Below are 19,826 nucleotides of genomic sequence, written 5' to 3'. Positions count from 1 at the left end.
AGGACAAGAAATAGTGCTGCCATCTTGTGCTCCCGCTAATCTATAACATTGTTGCAAAACTGCTGCTATATAGTGCTGTAGACACGTGGACACTCTTGAGCTTACATTTCTGCTTTTTAAATAAGGATAACAAGAAAACAAAGAAAATATGATAATAGAAGTAAATTAGAAAGTTGTTTAAAATGTTATGTTCTATCTAAATCATGAATGGAAAAAAATTGGGTTTTACGTCCCTTTAACTTTGTTTACCCATTATAGGATTTTATAGGCTTTTGACCATTATGATGTCTTTTTTGTTGGGATATCCTTAAACCTTCATATTTCACCTACTAACAGTTCCTCTTTATATTGTTTTTACTAACCATGCCGTAATCTGCATTAAAGGACCAGTCAACACAGATTTGCATGATCAACAAATGCAAGATAACAAGACAATGGAATAGCACTTACTCTGAACTTCAAATGAGTAGTAGATTTTTTTTCTGACAATTTTAAAAGTTATGTCTTCTTCCACTCCCCCTGTACCATGTGACAGCAATCAGCCATTCACAAATGCATACACGTACCATGTGACAGCAATCAGCCATTCACAAATGCATACACACTTATTCTTGAACATGCTCAGTAGGAGCAGGTGACTCAAAAAGTTTAAATATAAAAAAACTGTGCACATTTAGTTAATGGAAGTAAATTGGAAAGTTGTTTAAAATGGCATGCTCTATCTGAATAATGAAAGTTTAATTTTGATTGAGTGTCCCTTTAAACATTATTTTACTTTTACATAAAAATAAGCTTGATGTGTATATACAACTTGTGAGAACCATCATTAGAACCTAAGGATTCAGATGACGTGTACAGTTTTAAACCACTTTTATTCTTCATATTTGCTTTAGGGTGAATTTGATTTAAATCACTATTCAGTAAGCTTCGATTTAAATTATGGCTTTCTACATAAAGGTTTCTATTTTAGAATAGTAACTTTTCAGATTATTTTTCCATTTATGTCAGAAAATTACTGATTTAATTATATACCATTAGAAATACATAGTTAACCTCCCAATAATTTCCTAATTATTTATCTTGAGTTTATTAAGTTAATCATTCATATTTAATCAACTTTTCAGCTGTACTTTATTGGAAGGAGAAAAGATAATCATTACCTTAATATTGTAATGGTAAATCCTAGCGTTTGTGAAACGCTAGGATTTACCATTGGAACAAATAAAGGAGACTTTTATTCATGATATCTCCTTTATTTGTTTCAAGCGATCGCCGTTCTGAGCATACTAAGGCAGCCCACCTGCAAAATGCTATTGTCACTATTTGGCTGAGAGGTGACATTTCCACCTCTTAGTCAACAGCTGTGCGGGGAAATTCGTCTTGGCCAAAACTTTTTTTTTTTTTTTTTTTTAATCCACTCTGCTTTGTACGTTAGGTGTATGTGTTACCTTTTTTTTTATTATATATATGTATATGTGTGTGTATATATATATATATATATATATATATATATATATATATATATATATATATATATATATATATATATATATATATATATATATATATATATATATATATATATATATATATATATGTTACTGCACAAAAATCAGTTTAGGCTGTCAAAAATAACACAACCCCATTATTATATAGCTTGCATACTGGTTGCACTAGACCAGTGCTTAAAACTATACATCACAAATCTAAAATTGAATTCCAAAGAATAAGACCAAGAAAAGTTCCTAAATAAGTATACAATTCCAGCTTGGCATAACTTCATGTAATTTTATATTTTCTGTCTGGTAATTAAAATGGCAACTGCATATGGGCACATAAGTCATTATTTTACTGCTAATGCACACACATTTAAAGGGCTCAATTTATCAAGCCTACTCCTCCCCTATGACTGCAGGTTCTCACAAGAGAACCTGTAGTCAGTATTTATCAAGCCGTGTCATCAGACCGCTGCTTCCTACCCTCTTCTCTACCTCTTAGGTGGAGAATTTTTTTTTTTTTTTTTAATTGAGGTTGTATGCAAAATACAGAATGAATGCAATCTCATAACACAAAAATAAGACGCAGATAATACTTACAAATAGCTTGTTATATAGAATTAAAGTATTGCAATGAATTATTAAGAACCTCTATTTTATATTATTTCTACTCTTGATTCCTCTTATGATATTAGAGGTCACTTTTGGACCTATGAAAAGTAAATAAGCTAAAAGGAGAGGATTGGCTTATGGAATGGCCACTTTTGGACCTAGATATTAAAAGTAGGGGGGAGGGAGTGTCAGCAGTCAAGAGCTGCTCTTTAGGTGGAGAATTTTAATCTCCTGGTCTCATATGACCGGGGAGAATGACAGTTCTTGCGTGAGCGCAAAATAGCAAATCCCGGCAGCGGATTGCCCTCCAGAGGCGAGTTGGGTGGGACAGGGGCGAATATGTATGCCCCTGTCCGCCCTTGCTTGATAAATCAAGCTCTTAAAGGGACAGGAAACCCCAAAAATGTATTTCATGGTTTGGATAGAACATACAATTTCTTATTTACTTCTATTATCAAATATTAAATAAAAAATCTGGAGTAGACTGTCCCTTTAAGCACTACATTACAAAATGAATGTTTTAAAATCGTTTAAATGGCTTAGCAAAGCAAGAGCTGTTCAGGGATTCTTCTCATGAAAATCCTGGTGTAGTCAGGTTCCTGGTCTATTCTGCTGTGTCCATAACATGTTAATTATTATTTATTAGCAATAGTATCAATATCATTAATATTACTATTAATATTGAATTTAAAGTTAATCGTAGCGTTTCTGAAATGCTAGGATTGACTATTGAAACAAATAAAGGGGACTTTCATTCATGAAGTATAACTTACTTCATGGAGAAAGCTCCTTTTATTTGTTTCAAGCGATCGCCGTTCTGAGCTGCTAAGAAAGCCCACTGCATATCGCTTTCTTGCTAGAGAGGTGACGTTTTCACCTCTTAGCCAATAGCCATGTGGTAAATCCGTCTTGGAGCCCATGGGAGCGGATTTACTGTACGGCTATTGGCTAATAGTGAAAACGTCACCTCTTAGCAAATTTTGCTGTGGGCTTTAACAGCTAAGAATGGCGATCGGCTGAAACAAAGGAGCTTTCTACATGAAGTATCTTATACTTCACAAATGAAAGTCCCCTTTTGTTTCAATAGTCAATCCTAGCGTTTCAAAAATGCTAGGATTGACTTTCACTTTAATATAACATAATAAAGGTTATGTTAAAACATTTTTTTAAATCTTTTATTTTCGTTTTGAAACTCATCTATACACAGGTGATCTGTGAGATGGAAGCTCTCTGGCTGTTATGGAGTACCCCCATCATTCTATTAACTGTCAGTGACATTCATCTCAAGTGTAACAAAACATTGATTATTTTTTAGCACCAGCACATGTTCAAAAAACGAAAAGTAAAACATTGCAGCCAAGTGTTTAAGGTTGGGTCAAAATGTATTTATAAATCGCTAATTATAACACACTGGTCCTTATTTTATTAAAAAAAAAAAAAAAAAAAAAAAAAAGTACTTCTATATATTTCTATCTATCCACTGACTAGACTCTGTAACTCATAGTTCATATTGACATCACAGACATAGACCGTTCATGAGGCACAAGCCTTTATAAGTTTAAAAAAACAACAACAAAAGTGTGTATATATGTGTTTTTGTACATCAAATCAGTTTAGCTGTTCTAAATAGTAAACTGCCGCATTTGTTGTAGGGACATTTGTCCTTTTAAATTTGTGCAGTTATAGAAATGTTATGTTTTTAGAGTTTGCAGACTTTAGTTTCTGTAAAAATGTAGTAATTGCTGTATTTTGATTGTACTTTGAGATGTCTTTATCCTTGATTTGCACCATCTCAGAAATTGGAGCAACTGAACCAATTCCCAGACTTCAACAACTATCTTATTTTTGTTCTTACCAAGTTAAAATCTGAAGGTAAGTTATAAAAACTGTTTTATAATGGATACCATTTTTTTTTTGCTTCATCTAGTTTTATAATAAATGGTTTAAAAAAAAAAAAAAAAAAAAAAGTGCCAAATTTTAGGTTCACATTTAAAATACACACAACCGCCCATAAAAACAGGAAAATTGTTTCAGTGCTCTCAATGAAAATTGTAATTACTCTACCCCCATGATAATGCATGCTAAATTAACTCTTAGGCAATTAAGTACACATTTTTAATAGTTACATTAACACAATTTCTGTCAAAGTATTGAGACCATGGTGGCATTGGTTGTGGTATTTTTTTTTATTGAAAATTTCCCTTAATCACATTGAAACCAAGAATCTTCTGTATAAATCTTCACACACTCATTCCTATCCTGTGTTGGATGTAAACATTTTTTGTCGGTTCCATGCCATCTTAACAGCGCTAAGATTTAACGCCGAAGAACTGCATGGAACGTCTTACCTTGTATAGCGTCCTGCAGCCTCGCCCCTTTGATGCAAACAAGAATTGGACTGGGGACCGGCATGAAAAGGTTAAAGCATTTTAATACATTGATGTGTTAGCATTTATATACATTTATTTGTAACTGTTTTAGATGGGGTTTAAAACAGTGATACTAGCTCTTATCATTAGCAAAATACATTCTAGAGAGCATAACAATATACAACGTTACACTCTTGTTCAATATTGCAGGTGTATTGTGTACACAAGACTGATATAATACACAAAAAAATAAATATCTTGGCCTTCCAATACAAAAACTTACCAAGTGAGTAACCCCTTCCTGGAGGGATGTGAAGAGAAACCTCCACACCCCCTTTTAATATAAATTGGACACCTGGATTACCTATGCCCATTCTTAGGATGGACAGGGATAGGTTCCTCTCTAATTCCATTATATTTGGTAGTGGTTTAGGGCTTTTCTATTCCACCAGGTTATGCTGACACTACTCGCGTTTGTTTTAAGGTATAAATAAGGAATTTCTGCTACCTCAGGGGCCAAGGCTAGCAGGCAGTAGCTCTCAGTGAGGCTGATGGACATGCCTGCTGGCACTGCCATGTTTCTCATGTGTTTGTGCTTCAGCTAGTTTTGTTGGTGTTTTTGCATAATGAAGCCATGAAAAATTTGTCATGTGATATTCTTGACAGTTTTCATTAGTTTGTTCTGTGGCGTTTTCTTAAAATTTCAATATGGTTTGTGTATATAATTTTTTTTATTTTAACTTGCCAAAACTGAACAATTTCAATGTATGCAAATTTCTGCCTTATCAGTTAAGTTATTCGAGCTATAACTATTTGGGAAACAGCATTTCAAAGGGACAGTCTACTCCAGAATTTCTATTTAAAAATATAGATAATCCCTTTTTCTTTCCTTAGATATGGAGAGTCCACTGCGTCATTCAATTACCAGTGGGAATATCACTTCTGGCCAGCAGGAGGTGGCAAAGAGCACCACAGTTAAGCTGTTAAAGGGACAGTCTACATAAGAATTTTAAACAAATTCTGTGGGAGTACACAAAAAGAAAGGGCGCCTCCTAGTATAATACAGTTTGCACAATAAGCAATCAGCTGAATGTTTAGACAGGTACACACAATGAGGGCAGCACCCACTTGTGCTAAGTTTCGCCTGCTGGGATATCTCAGTGCCCCAACTCACTGCTCTTAGGAATCCACACACCTCCGTGTAGGGCATCTTCTCAGGGAGAAAAACTCAGGCTCTCAGTCAGAAGAAAAAGTATAAAAAATTATTGCTTTTATTAAGACAGTGTACAACAGTAGCACTATGTAGTAAAATCATGCAACGTGTTTCTCAGCTCACATTCTGTTTCATCAGGCATATGTTTCCTAACAGAGTCCTGAGCTATATACTAAACCTAACCTATCAGAATTCATTTCAGAAACGCACCTCCCAACACAGGTGTTTCTATTCCTAGTTGTTCCTAACTTAGCTTGTAATGTTACCTACAACAAAATCACATTTCATATAAAGAGAACATACATATAGTGAGCCGTGGCTACACAATCCATTCCCCAATGTGTGAATCAGTGAGCCCATATTGTTAGACCCATATAATAGGAATCCATACTTAATAGCGATTCGCTACTGCCAAATTATGTACATGACACCAGTAGTCTTTAAAATTTAAACTTATCCCCAATCATGTACCTTAAGTCTTGAGTGTGGTTAATTTATTGATCTTCTTTAAATTACACATATGTTCGTTTTCATATTTACTACAACTGGGTAGAAGTGGGTGTTCTTTTTAAGTTTGTTTTTATTCGTAACCAATGAGGGCGCTTGGCATATTGCGTCACACAGTTAACACGCTTGTTTGTCTGCAATGCGATTTAGTCAGGTGTAATGCCCCTAATGATTGTCCTTCCCTCAACTACTATGCCAATCACCAGTTACGACAGGAGACCAGTCCAATAAATATAATAATGTTTCCAAACAAGATTACATATACCAAATACCAACAAATAAGGGTGGATCTAATCTGTACCCATACCAAGGAATGTATCACATTTCAGAAATAAAACTAATCTATATATGCACACACACAATGATAAGGGGGTTCTAAAACCGTGTATCTGGACATCTAATTGTAGAATATAGTATACTATAATTAGAGAGAGAAGGAAATATACAGAGTGTCGCTATACTATAATGTTACCACTGTGACTATCTATAATGCACTAAAAAATATCAGGGGAAACCACTGGATTAAGTGTACAGTGTAAGCGTATCTCGCTAGAACTAAAACCCTATCTAGGGGATGTAATCAATTAAATATCTGGTGGTGGTAATTGTGACAAATATAGGTGAAATAATTATCGGCATTTATATGTACTTCACTTTAAAAGTGAAACAATAATATATATACTTATCACTCACCCTGGGGGGTAATCCTATAGAAGTGTCTATGAGTAAGATATAATAATTTATTTATCCATATATAATAGTTATGCTTATTGTATGCCCAAATTAAATAATATGGTCCTCCCCAACGTGTGGTGATCTCCCAATACTGGCGGATAAATCTATAAATTCTATTTTAGTAGTGTGATTAGAAAACTATTAAGTGCATCCATAAAGTTAATGACACATATCTATTGTAGGTGTAATAATTCGTGAATATAAAGAATTAACCTATAAAATATTAATGTATTCGATTTTTCTATTTTTTTTCATTAAGTGGGTGCATGTTATAATCCAGGCTCTCTGGTGCACACATATAAGGATTACAAATCCAAACCATGATTCTAGAAAGCAGCCATATCAATATTTTTGTTTAACCCTTCTGGAAACAGAGTACCGAACTTGTATATCCAATAGGTTTCCCTTTGTCTTAAACAGGTATAGCGATTGGTTTCCTGTTTAGGGTGAATTTTTTTTCCAAAGGGGTTATACGAAAAGTACAATTTTGACCTTGAGGACAGTTGATAAAATGTCTGGACACACTATGTTTTAAGCTGCCTTTTTTTTAATGTTCCTCTAATGTTCATCCCAACGTTTCCTAATCTTACGAATCGTGCGTCCCAAGTATTGTACCCCGCACACATGATAACAAATAGATCACATAATTTGAACTACAGTCCAGTCTTTCTCTAAGTTGATATGAGTATTCTGTAGCATTTGATGTGACACTTATGGCTCCATGTGTGATGAATTTAAACATGTTGCATCTCCTAATGTTACATTTAAAGGACCCATTTGCTATATTATTAATTTGTGACCTAGATGTTTTTACAGTTCTTTTATTCATTACTATTTTGCTCGGCGCTAGTCTACTTTTAATGGTCGGTGCTCTCCTAAAAGTGATATTAGGTTTATCTTCTAGCATTTGCTTAAGGATCAGATCCTTTAACGGGTAGCAATGTTTATATATATTTTTTTTTTTTTAAATTGTAATTAATTATGAAGGCTGTTTTAATTCCCTTCCCCTCTTTGGGTTGTGTATCTGGAGCCTTCTTATTCAAGATTATTGTTCTATCTAATGCTCTGGCTCGTCCATAACTCTCCTCTATAAGGTCATGTGGGTACCCTTTTTCCCTAAACCTGTTTTTAAGAGTCGATGCTTGTTCATCATACTTTTCTAAAGTAGAGCAATTCCGTCTAATCCGTCGGAATTGGCTAAAGGGTACATTCATTATATCCAGCCTTCAAGATGGTTACTTCTATAGTCCAAAAAATTATTGCTTTCAACCATTTTAAAATAAGTACATGTTTCCACATTATGGGATTCCATGTTAACACTGCATCTAGGAATTCTATACATTCTTTCTGAATGTTATGAGTAAATGTTAGCCCAAAATAATTTTCATTAAGTCCTATTGCAAAATTGGTAGCTGATTCCAAAGTCCTCTTCCACACAATTAACAGGTCATCTATATACCTACCATAGAAGACCAGGTTCTTCCTCCAGCTTGGATGGTATACATGACTATCTTCGAAGCAGCCCATCACTAAATTGGCGAAGCTGGGGGCGAAGCTGGTCCCCATGGCGTTACCTTTTTGTCTGTAAATAAAACTCTCCTAAATATTTGAAATAATTGTGTTGGAGAATAAATTCAATAATTGACAGTAAAAAATATATTTTTGACCCTGGCATATATATCTCTGTCTGTGTGTCTGTGTGTGTGTCTGTCTGTGTGTGTCTGTGTTCTATCTATATATATATTCCAAATATCTTGATGCAGATATATATATGCCAGGGTCACAAAAATAATTCTTACTGTCAATTATTGACTTTTTTTTTCTCCAACACAATTATTTCAAATATTTAGGCGAGTTTTATTTACAGACAAAAAGGTAACGCCATGGGGACCAGGTTCGCCCCCAGCTTCACCAATTTAGTGATGGGCTGCTTCGAAGATCGTCATGTATACCATCCAAGCTGGAGGGAGAACCTGGTCTTATATGGTAGGTATATAGATGACCTGTTAATTGTGTGGAAGGGGACTTTGGAATCGGCTACCAATTTTGCAATAGGACTTGTACTTATTTTAAAATGGTTGACGGCAATAATTTTTTGGACTATATGAGTAACCATCTTGAAGGCTGGATATAATGAATGTACCCTTTAGCCAATTCCGACGGATTAGACTGAATTGCTCTACTTTAGAAAAGTATGATGAACAATCATCGACTCTTAAAAACAGGTTTAGGGAAAAAGGGTACCCACATGACCTTATAGAGGAGAGTTATGGGCGAGCCAGAGCATTAGGTAGAACAATAATCTTGAATAAGAAGGCTCCAGATACACAACCCAAAGAGGGGAAGGGAATTAAAACAGCCTTCATAATTAATTCCAATTCCAATTTTAAAAGAATCAAAAAATTAATAAACATTGGTACCTGTTAAAGGATCCGATCCTTAAAGGGTCACTGAACCCAAATTTATTTCCTTTGTGATTCAGATAGAGCATGCAATTTTAAGCAACTTTCTATTTTACTCCTATTATCAAATTTTCTTGGTATCTTTATTTGAAATGTAAGCTTAGATGCCGGCCCATTTTTCATGAACAACCTGGGTTGTTCTTGCTGATTGGTGGATACATTCATGTAATTTTAAACAATTTTCCAATTTACTTTTATCACCAATTTTTCTTTGTTCTCTTGGTATTCTTAGTTGAAAGCTTAACCTAGGAGGTTCATATGCTAATTTCTTAAACATTGAAGCCCACCTCTTTCAGATTGCATTTTAACAGTTTTTCACCACTAGAGGGTGTTAGTTCACGTATTTCATATAGATAACACTGCTCGTGCACGTGAAGTAATCTTGGAGCTGGCACTGATTGGCTAGACTGCAAGTCTGTCAAAAGAACTGAAAAAGGGGGCAGTTTGCAGAGGCTTAGATACAAGATAATCACAGAGGTTAAAAGTATATTATTATAACGGTGTTGGTTATGCAAAACTGGGAAATGGGTAAGAAAGGGGATTATCTATCTTTTAAAACAATAAAAATTCTGGTGTAGACAGTCCCTTTAAAATTGCATGCTCTATCTGAATCGCAAAAGAAAAACATTTGGCTTCAATGTCCCTTTAAGCAAATACTAGAAGATAAACCTAATATTACTTTTAGGAGAGCACCGACCATTAAAAGTAGACTAGCGCAGAGCAAAATGGTAATGAATAAGAGAACTGTAAAGACATCTAGGTCACAAATTAATAATATAGCAAATGGGTCCTTTAAATGTAACATTAGGAGATGCAACATGTGTAAATTCATCACACATGGAGCCACAAGTGTCACATCAAATGCTACGGGATACTCATATCAACTTAGAGAAAGACTGGACTGTAGTTCAAACTATGTGATCTATTTGTTATGTGTTTGTGGGGTACAATACTTGGGATGCACGATTCACAAGATTAGGAAACGTTGGGGTGAACATTACAGGAACATTAAAAAAGGCAGCTTAAAACATAGTGTGTCCAGACATTTTATCAACTGTCATCAAGGTCAAAATTGTACTTTTCGTATAACCCCTTTGGAAAAAATTCACCCTAAACAGGGAACCAATCGCTATACCTGTTTAAGACAAAGGGAAACCTATTGGATATACAAGTTCGGTACTCTGTTTCCAGAAGGGTTAAACAAAAATATTGATATGGCTGCTTTCTAGAATCATGGTTTGGATTTGTAATCCTTATATGTGTGCACCAGAGAGCCTGGATTATAACATGCACCCACTTTATGATAAAAATAGAAAAATCGAATACATTAATATTTTATAGGTTAATTCTTTATATTCACGAATTATTACACGCACTATAGATATGTGTCATTAACTTTATGGATACACTTAATAGTTTTCTTATCACACTACTAAAATATAATTGATAGATTTATCCGCCAGTATTGGGAGATCACCACACGTTGGGGTGGACCATATTATTTAATTTGGGCATACAATAAGCATAACTTTATTATATATGGATAAATTTATTATATCTTACTCATAACCACTTCTATAGGATTACCCCCCAGGGTGAGTGATAAGTATATATATTATTGTTTCACTTTTAAAGTGAAGTACATATAAATGCCGATAATTATTTCACCTATATTTGTCACAATTACCACCACCAGATATTTAATTGATTACATCCCCTAGATAGGGTTTTAGTTCTAGCGAGATACGCTTACACCGTACACTTAGTCCAGTGGTTTCCCCTGATATTCATTAGTGCATTATAGATAGTCACAGTGGTAACATTATAGTATAGCGACACTCTGTATATTTCCTTCTCTCTCTAATCTCTATACTATATTCTACAATTAGATTTTAGTTAGTAGGCACACCATCACGGTCATTTATGAAATATTATATATCATTGTGTGTGTGCATATATAGATTTAGTTTTATTTCTGAAATGATACATTCCTTGGTATGGGTACAGATTAGATCCAGCCTTATTTGTTGGTATTTGGTATATGTAATCTTGTTTGGAAACATTATCGTATTTATTGGTCCGGTCTCCAGCCGTAACTGGTGATTGGCATAGTAGTTGAGGGAAGGACAATCATTAGGGGCATTACACCTGACTAAATCGCAGAGAAACAAGCGTGTTAACTGTGTGACACAATATGCCAAGCGCCCTCATTGGTTACGAATAAAAACAAACTTAAAAAGAACACCCACTTCTACCCAGTTGTAGTAAATACAAAAACGAACATGTGTAATTTTAAAGAAGAATAAATTAACCACACTCAAGACTTAAGGTACATGATTGGGCATAAGTTTAAGTTTTAAAGACTACCGGTGTTATGTACAATAACATATAATTTGGCAGTAGCGAATCGCTATTAAGTATGGATTCCTATTATATGGGTCTAACAATATGGGCTCACTGATTCACACATTGGGGAATGGATTGTGTAGCCACGGCTCACTATATGTATGTTCTCTTTATATGAAATGTGATTTTGTTGTAGGTAACATTACAAGCTAATTTAGGAACAACTAGGAATAGAAACACCTGTGTTGGGAGGTGTGTTTCTGAAATGAATTCTGATAGGTTAGGTTTAGTATATAGCTCAGGACTCTGTTAGGAAACATATGCCTGATGAAACAGAATGTGAGCTGAGAAACGCGTTGCATGATTGCATAATTTTACTACATAGTGCTACTGTTGTACACGTTGTCTTTTAATAAAAGCAATACTTTTTTTTTATACTTCTGACTGAGAGCCTAAGTTTTTCTCCTTGAGAAGACGCCCTATACTGAGGTGTGTAGATTCCTAAGAGCAGTGAGTTGGGGCACTGAGATATCCCAGCAGGCGAAACTTAGCACAAGTGGGTGCTGCCCTCATTGTGTGTACCTGTCTAAACATCCAGCTGATTGCTTATTGTGCAAACTGTATTATACTAGGAGGCGCCCTTTTTGTGTACTCCCACAGAATTTGTTTGATCTCTCGTTTTGTATTTGGAAGGAGCAGCCTGCAGGAGAGACCAAAGGACCCCTCGTGACCCCAAGAAGGGACTATGCAAACATTCTTGATGCTATATTTGGACAATTAAGATAAGAAATTTGTGACACATTTTTGGGACAAAGAATGTATCTTATAGTTTTAAGACATTAGGTCTCCTCACTTATATCCGATTTTTGTGTGGGTATTTATATGTGTATACATTAAGGCTTTAATACCGCAGGTGTAACATCATACATATTGCGCCCCCTCAAGTGGTGACGGGAACTTGTCACTAGTTGGTCTACATCAGAATTTTTGTTTAAAAAGATAGATAATCTTTATTATCCATTTCCCAGTTTTGCATAACCAACACGTTTATATTAATATACTTTTTACCTCTGTGATTACCTTGTATCTAAGCCTCTGCAGACTGCCCCCTTATCTCAGTGCTTTTGACAGACATGCAGTTTAGCCAACCAGTGCAGATTCCTAAATAACTCCGCGGGAGTGAGCACAATGTTATCTATATGACACACATGAACTAGTACTGTCTAACTGTGAAAAACTTTCAAAATGCTCTAAATTAGGACGCGGTTTTCAACGGTTTAGAAATCAGTTTGAGGCTACCTAGGTTTAGCTTTTCAAAAATACCACCAAGGGAACAAAGCAAATTTGATGATAAAAGTAAATTGGAAAGTTGTTTACAATTGCATGCCCTATCTGAATCATGAATGTTTAATTTTGACTAGACTGTCCCTTTAAGTGTCACTCCCCTACCCATAATCCCCATTCATTCTCTTTGCCTTTGTCAATGGAGGAGGTGAAGTTTGGGGTCTGAAGAAATTAATTCCTTTTCTTTTTAAAACGGAGAGAGTCAACTGCTGCATTACTTTTGGGAAATACAGAACCTGGCCACCAGGAGGAGGCAAAGACACCCCAGCCAAAAGACCTAAATACCTCCCTCATCCCCCAGTCATTCTTTGCCTCTCGTCACAGGAGGTTGGCAGTGAAGTGTATGAAGATTAAAGAGTAGTCTCTTATGGAGGGTAGTATTTTGAGATTGGACTGCAGTTTTAAGTAGTCCTGTCAGCCTTTCATTGAGAGCATTGATGAAAGTTAGTCCGGAGATGCAGGAAGAGTCTTTCCATCCCGACTCGTATATTAACAGCTCCATAAGCAATCAGCGTTGAAGAGTTTCGCTGCCTGCTTTTTTCACTTGAGTCCATGTCATAGGGGAAGCTATCATCTGTCAAACTTGAAGGGCTGTGTTACTGTTCCACGGCATAGATTCCGGTAAGATCATTTTCATTGTGATGTAATGTAAATGACAGAAGACGGGTCTCAGTGGGACTCCTTTATCTTTATGGAATCAAGGGATAATATCTCCTGAGGGGGGCTATTGAACAGTGCGGGACTTTATTCATGTTTGTGATTCTGTCTGCTTATGTGTAGAGATGTTGGGGCTCATGGCTATTGCAAGTTTTTTTTTTTTTTGTTTTTTTTTTTTAGAGCTGCGCAGTTCCTGTGGACTGGCGTGCTTTTTTTTTTTTGGCCTACATGTCGCACCTTGTGACCGGGTGTGGTCACGTTTTTATTCTCCATTTCTGTATTTGTGACAAAGTGCTCTACTTGTCTGGGTCATAGGAGGTGGTGGATGCCAGTTTTTGCTGTCCATAATTTAATCAGTCAAGCTATGGAGGATTCTGATTTTTCAGAGAAGGATTTCTTAGATTTGGATTCTGTTACTTGTGTAGATTGTGGGGAGATCAGGGTAATCCAGCCCAATCAATTATGTTCTATATACTGTAATAAGAGTGCTCTCTCCTCCCTCTGGGGAGAGGTTAGAGACTGCTGAGCCGTCCGCCTCTGAGGATTCTGTGTCCCGTGAGGTGCGTTTCCTAGTATCTTCTGTTCCTACACAGGCAGTGGTCCCTAATACCATTACCCCTTCCCCAGAAGGAGGTTTATTTCCACCAGAGGTTACTGCACGGATTCGCATGGCCATATATTTGGCGTTGGTGCACTTACATCTTCCTGATTGCAAACAAAGAGTTTATCCGTGCCCTCTTAACATGCGTACCTCATGTGCGAGTTCAATTATATCGGATCTTTCCTCTGGGAAAGCGGTTACCTCTGAGGCTTCAGGGGTACAACCTTCAGGGTCGGGCCTTCAGATGCCCCGTCGGAGGTAAATTTTGCCTTTAGATTCAGACTGGCGCGTCTGCGTGTACTGCTGCAGCATGTGTTGGCGTCATTGGAGGATACATTTTCTGGTTTTTCAAAGGATCCTCAGTCTTCTGAATCAGATGGCGAACAACGCTAGAAGAATGGAGGGACAAGATTCTACTCCTGGTTGTCTTTTTTGTTTTTTTTTGTTTTGCGTGTCTAATCCCAGTTCTGAGCTCTTGAGGAATAGGGTATCTGACAGGCTGGTCCTGTTAGTGTTTCCGTTCCTTTTTTGGCGTTCACCTGTGGGTGCTGCCTACTTTCTTTGATACGATTAGGATGTGTTTTATTTCTTTTATTTTAGAGCTTGTGACTGTTGTAGATTTTTTTTTTTTTTTGTAGATTTTTTTGGAAAATTCTTTCTTCTCTGGGATTTTGATGCTAGCAATTTTACTTCCGGCGGAATTTTTTTTAAAATTATATTTCTCCAACATTGGTGTGTCCGGTCCACGGCGTCATCCTTGTGGGATATTCTCTTCCCCAACAGGAAATGGCAAAGAGTCCCAGCAAAGCTGGTCACATGATCCCTCCTAGGCTCCGCCCACCCCAGTCATTCTCTTTGCCGTTGCACAGGCAACATCTCCACGGAGATGGTTAAGAGTTTTTTGGTGTTTAAATGTAGTTTTATTCTTCTATCAAGTGTTTGTTATTTTAAAATAGTGCTGGTATGTACTATTTACTCTGAAACAGAAAAGGATGAAGATTTCTGTTTGTAAGAGGAAGATGATTTTAGCAGACAGTAACTAAAATCGATTGCTGTTTCCACACAGGACTGTTGAGATGAAGTAACTTCAGTTGGGGGAAACAGTTAGCAGTCTTTTCTGCTTAAGGTATGACTAACCATATTTCTAACAAGACCATGTAATGCTGGAAGGCTGTCATTTCCCCTCATGGGGACCGGTAAGCCATTTTCTTAGTTAAACATAAAAGAATAAAGGGCTTCAAAAAGGGCTTAAAAACTGGGCTAAAACAATTGCTTTACTAGGCATATTATGCAGATTCTAACTAATTATTGGTATTATAATCTTGGGGAACGTTTAGAAAAACGGCAGGCACTGTGTTGGACACCTTTTTCAGATGGGGGCCTTTCTAGTTATAGACAGAGCCTCATTCTGGGACTGTATAGGGGTTAAATGTAAAAACGGCTCTGGTTCCGTTAATTTAAGGGTTAAAGCTCTGAAATTTGGTGTGCAATACTTTTAATGCTTTAAGACACTGTGGTGAAATTTTGGTGAATTTTGAACAATTCCTTCATACTTTTTCACATATTCAGTAATAAAGTGTTTTCAGTTTGAAATTTAAAGTGACAGTAACGGTTTTATTTTAAAACTTTTTTTGTGCTTTGTTGACATGTTTAAGCCTGTTTGACCATCAGTTAAGCTATGTTCTATATGTATGAAAGCCAATGTGTCTCCCCATTTAAATTTATGTGATAATTGTGCCATAGTGTCCAAACAAAGTAAGGACAGTAATGCAACAGATAATGATATTGCCCAAGATGATTCCTCAAATGAGGGGAGTAAACATGATACTACATCATCCCCTACTGTGTCTACACCAGTTATGCCCACACAGGAGGCCCCTAATACATCTAGTGCGCCAATACTTATTACCATGCAACAATTAACGGCTGTAATGGATAACTCCATAGCAAATCTTTTATCCAAAATGCCTACTTATCAGAGAAAGCGCGATTGCTCTGTTTTAAACACTGAAGAGCAAGAGGACGCTGATGATAACTGTTCTTACATACCCTCACACCAATCTCAAGGGGCCATGAGGGAGGTTTTGTCTGATGGAGAAATTTCAGATTCAGGAAAAATTTCTCGTCAAGCTGAACCTGATGTTGTGACATTTAAATTTAAATTGGAACATCTCCGCGCACTGCTTAAGGAGGTGTTATCTACTCTGGATGATTGTGACATTTGGTCATTCCAGAGAAATTATGTAAGATGGACAAGTTCCTAGAGGTTCCGGTGCCCCCCGACGCTTTTCCTATACCCAAGCGGGTGGCGGACATAGTAAATAAAGAGTGGGAAAGGCCCGGCATACCTTTTGTTCCCCCCCCCTATATTTAAGAAATTATTTCCTATAGTCGACCCCAGAAAGGACTTATGGCAGAGAGTCCCCAAGGTCGAGGGGGCGGTTTCTACTCTAAACAAACGCACTACTATTCCTATCGAAGATAGTTGTGCTTTCAAAGATCCTATGGATAAGAAATTAGAGGGTTTGCTTAAAAAGATTTTTGTACAGCAAGGTTACCTTCTACAACCAATTTCATGCATTGTTCCTGTCACTACGGCAGCGTGTTTCTGGTTCGAGGAACTAGAAAAATCGCTCAGTAAAGAATCTTCGTATGAGGAGGTTATGGACAGAGTTCAAGCACTTAAATTGGCTAACTCTTTTGTTTTAGATGCCGCTTTGCAATTAGCTAGATTAGCGGCGAAAAATTCAGGGTTTGCTGTTGTGGCGCGCAGAGTGCTTTGGCTAAAGTCTTGGTCAGCGGATGTGTCTTCCAAGACAAAATTGCTTAACATTCCTTTCAAAGGTAAAACATTATTTGGACCTGATTTGAAAGAGATTATTTCAGACATCACTGGGGGAAAGGGCCACGCCCTCCCACAGGATAGGTCTTTTAAGGCTAATAATAAGCCTAATTTTCGTCCCTTTCGCAGAAACGGACCAGTCTCTAATTCTGTATCCTCTAAGCAAGAGGGTAATACTTCACAACCCAAACCAGCCTGGAAACCAATGCAAGGCTGGAACAAGGGTAAGCAGGCCAAGAAGCCTACCACTGCTACCAAAACAGCATGAAGGGATAGCCCCCGATCCGGGACCGGATCTAGTGGGGGGCAGACTTTCTCTCTTTGCTCAGGCTTGGGCAAGAGATGTTCGGGATCCTTGGGCGCTAGAAATAGTTTCTCAAGGTTATCTCCTGGAATTCAAGGAACTACCCCCAAGGGGAAGGTTCCACAGGTCTCAATTATCTTCAAACCAAATAAAGAGACAGGCATTCTTACATTGTGTAGAAGACCTGTTAAAGATGGGAGTGATACATCCAGTTCCAATAAGAGAACAAGGAATGGGATTTTATTCCAATCTGTTCATAGTTCCCAAAAAAGAGGGAACATTCAGACCAATTTTGGATCTAAAGATCCTAAACAAATTTCTCAGGGTACCATCGTTCAAAATGGAAACTATTCGAACGATCCTACCTACTATCCAGGAAAATCAATTTATGACTACCGTGGATTTAAAGGATGCGTACCTACATATTCCTATCCACAAGGAACATCATCAGTTCCTAAGGTTCGCTTTTCTGGACAAGCATTACCAGTTTGTGGCACTTCCATTTGGATTAGCCACTGCTCCAAGGATTTTCACAAAGGTACTAGGGTCCCTTCTAGCGGTTCTAAGACCAAGGGGCATTGCAGTAGTACCTTACTTGGACGACATCCTGATTCAAGCGTCGTCCCTGTCAAAAGCAAAGGCTCATACGGACATCGTCCTAGCCTTTCTCAGATCTCACGGATGGAAGGTGAACAAAGAAAAAAGTTCTCTGTCCCCGTCAACAAGAGTTCCCTTCTTGGGAACAATAATAGATTCCTTAGAAATGAGGATTTTTCTGACAGAGGCCAGAAAATCAAAACTTCTAAGCTCTTGTCAAGTACTTAATTCTGTTCCTCGTCCTTCCATAGCGCAGTGCATGGAAGTAATAGGATTGATGGTTGCAACAATGGACATAGTTCCTTTTGCACAAATTCATCTAAGACCATTACAACTGTGCATGCTCAGACAGTGGAATGGGAATTATACAGACTTGTCTCCGACGATTCAAGTAGATCAAAAGACCAGAGATTCACTCCGTTGGTGGCTGACCCTGGACAATCTGTCACAGGGAATGAGCTTCCGCAGACCAGAGTGGGTCATTGTCACGACCGACGCCAACCTAGTGGGCTGGGGCGCGGTCTGGGAATCCCTGAAAGCTCAGGGTCTATGGTCTCGGGAAGAGTCTCTTCTCCCGATAAACATTCTGGAACTGAGAGCGATATTCAATGCTCTCAGAGCTTGGCCTCAACTAGCAAAGGCCAAATTCATAAGGTTTCAGTCAGACATGACGACCGTTGCATATTTCAATCATCAGGGGGGAACAAGGACTTCCCTGGCGATGAAAGAAGTGACCAAGATAATTCAATGGGCGGAGGATCACTCCTGCCACTTGTCTGCGATCCATATCCCAGGCGTGGAGAACTGGGAGGTGGATTTTCTAAAAAACCAGAGGTTTTGCAGGTTGTAATGCCCTCAGAATAGGGTCCGCCTCCTTGTTACCCTCCCGTTTTTCATTCGGTGTCCTCTAGAGCTTGGGTATTTGTTTCCCACAAGTAATGAATAAAGCCGTGGACTCTCCTCATATTAGATGGATAACATAAATTATGCTTACCTGATAATTTAATTTCCATCGTTACGAGGAGACTCCACGGCTCCCGTCCGGTTCTCCGTTGGGCGAACCTAAATTTCTTTTGTTTTTCTTCTGGCACCTTTTTATACCCTATTTCTCCTACTGTTTCTTGTTCCCTCGGCAGAATGACGGGGGATGATGGGAGTGGGGGAGGTATTTAAGCCTTTCGCTGGGGTGTCTTTGACTCCTCTTGGTGGCCAGGTTCTGTATTTTCCCCCAAGTAATGAATGAAGCCGTGGACTCTCATCATAACGATGGAAATTAAATTATCAGGTAAGCATAATTTTGTTTTAGGGTGAACTGTCTCTTTAAGGTCATTATGCAGTGTGCGAGACTGGTTGGATAGGTTTGGTTTCATTGTGCTGTTCGAACGTGAAGAAACCGAATTATTTCTTAGTCTGTCTTAATGACTGCATTTTAAAAACACAATGGAAAAAAAAATGCTATCTCTGTAAAATGTATATAACACCTACTCTATTCTTCTGCAGATGAACCTACAAGATCTCTGAGTGGCTTGATACTAAAAAATAACGTGAAGGCACATTTTCAGAATTTTCCCAATGGTGTGACTGACTTTATTAAAAGTGAATGCTTAAATAACATTGGTGATTCTTCACCGTTAATTCGAGCTACTGTAGGTAAGCATTACTGATTTATTTTGCCTGTTTTTTATTTGAATGAATAAATCTTCAAATTTTACTTTAAAATATTTAATATTAAAGGGATACT

The 19,826-nt window shown here is 37.3% G+C and overlaps 1 protein-coding gene across 1 annotated transcript in view; it reads left to right on the top strand.

The window, feature by feature from the left end:
- The window catches only part of TNPO1 (transportin 1), a 949,742-nt gene that overhangs the window by 4,374 nt on the left and 925,542 nt on the right, over window positions 1–19,826 (top strand). Inside the window, exons 2-3 of the mRNA XM_053699707.1 lie at window positions 3,905–3,980; window positions 19,586–19,735. Coding sequence (XP_053555682.1) covers window positions 3,905–3,980; window positions 19,586–19,735 — 226 coding nt within the window. The remainder of the gene's footprint in view (window positions 1–3,904; window positions 3,981–19,585; window positions 19,736–19,826) is intronic.

The sequence above is a fragment of the Bombina bombina genome, chromosome 2, assembly GCF_027579735.1.
Source record: "Bombina bombina isolate aBomBom1 chromosome 2, aBomBom1.pri, whole genome shotgun sequence".
Lineage (NCBI taxonomy): Eukaryota > Metazoa > Chordata > Amphibia > Anura > Bombinatoridae > Bombina > Bombina bombina.
Note: the sequence above shows the minus strand (reverse complement) of the source record. Positions and strands in the feature narration are given on the sequence as shown.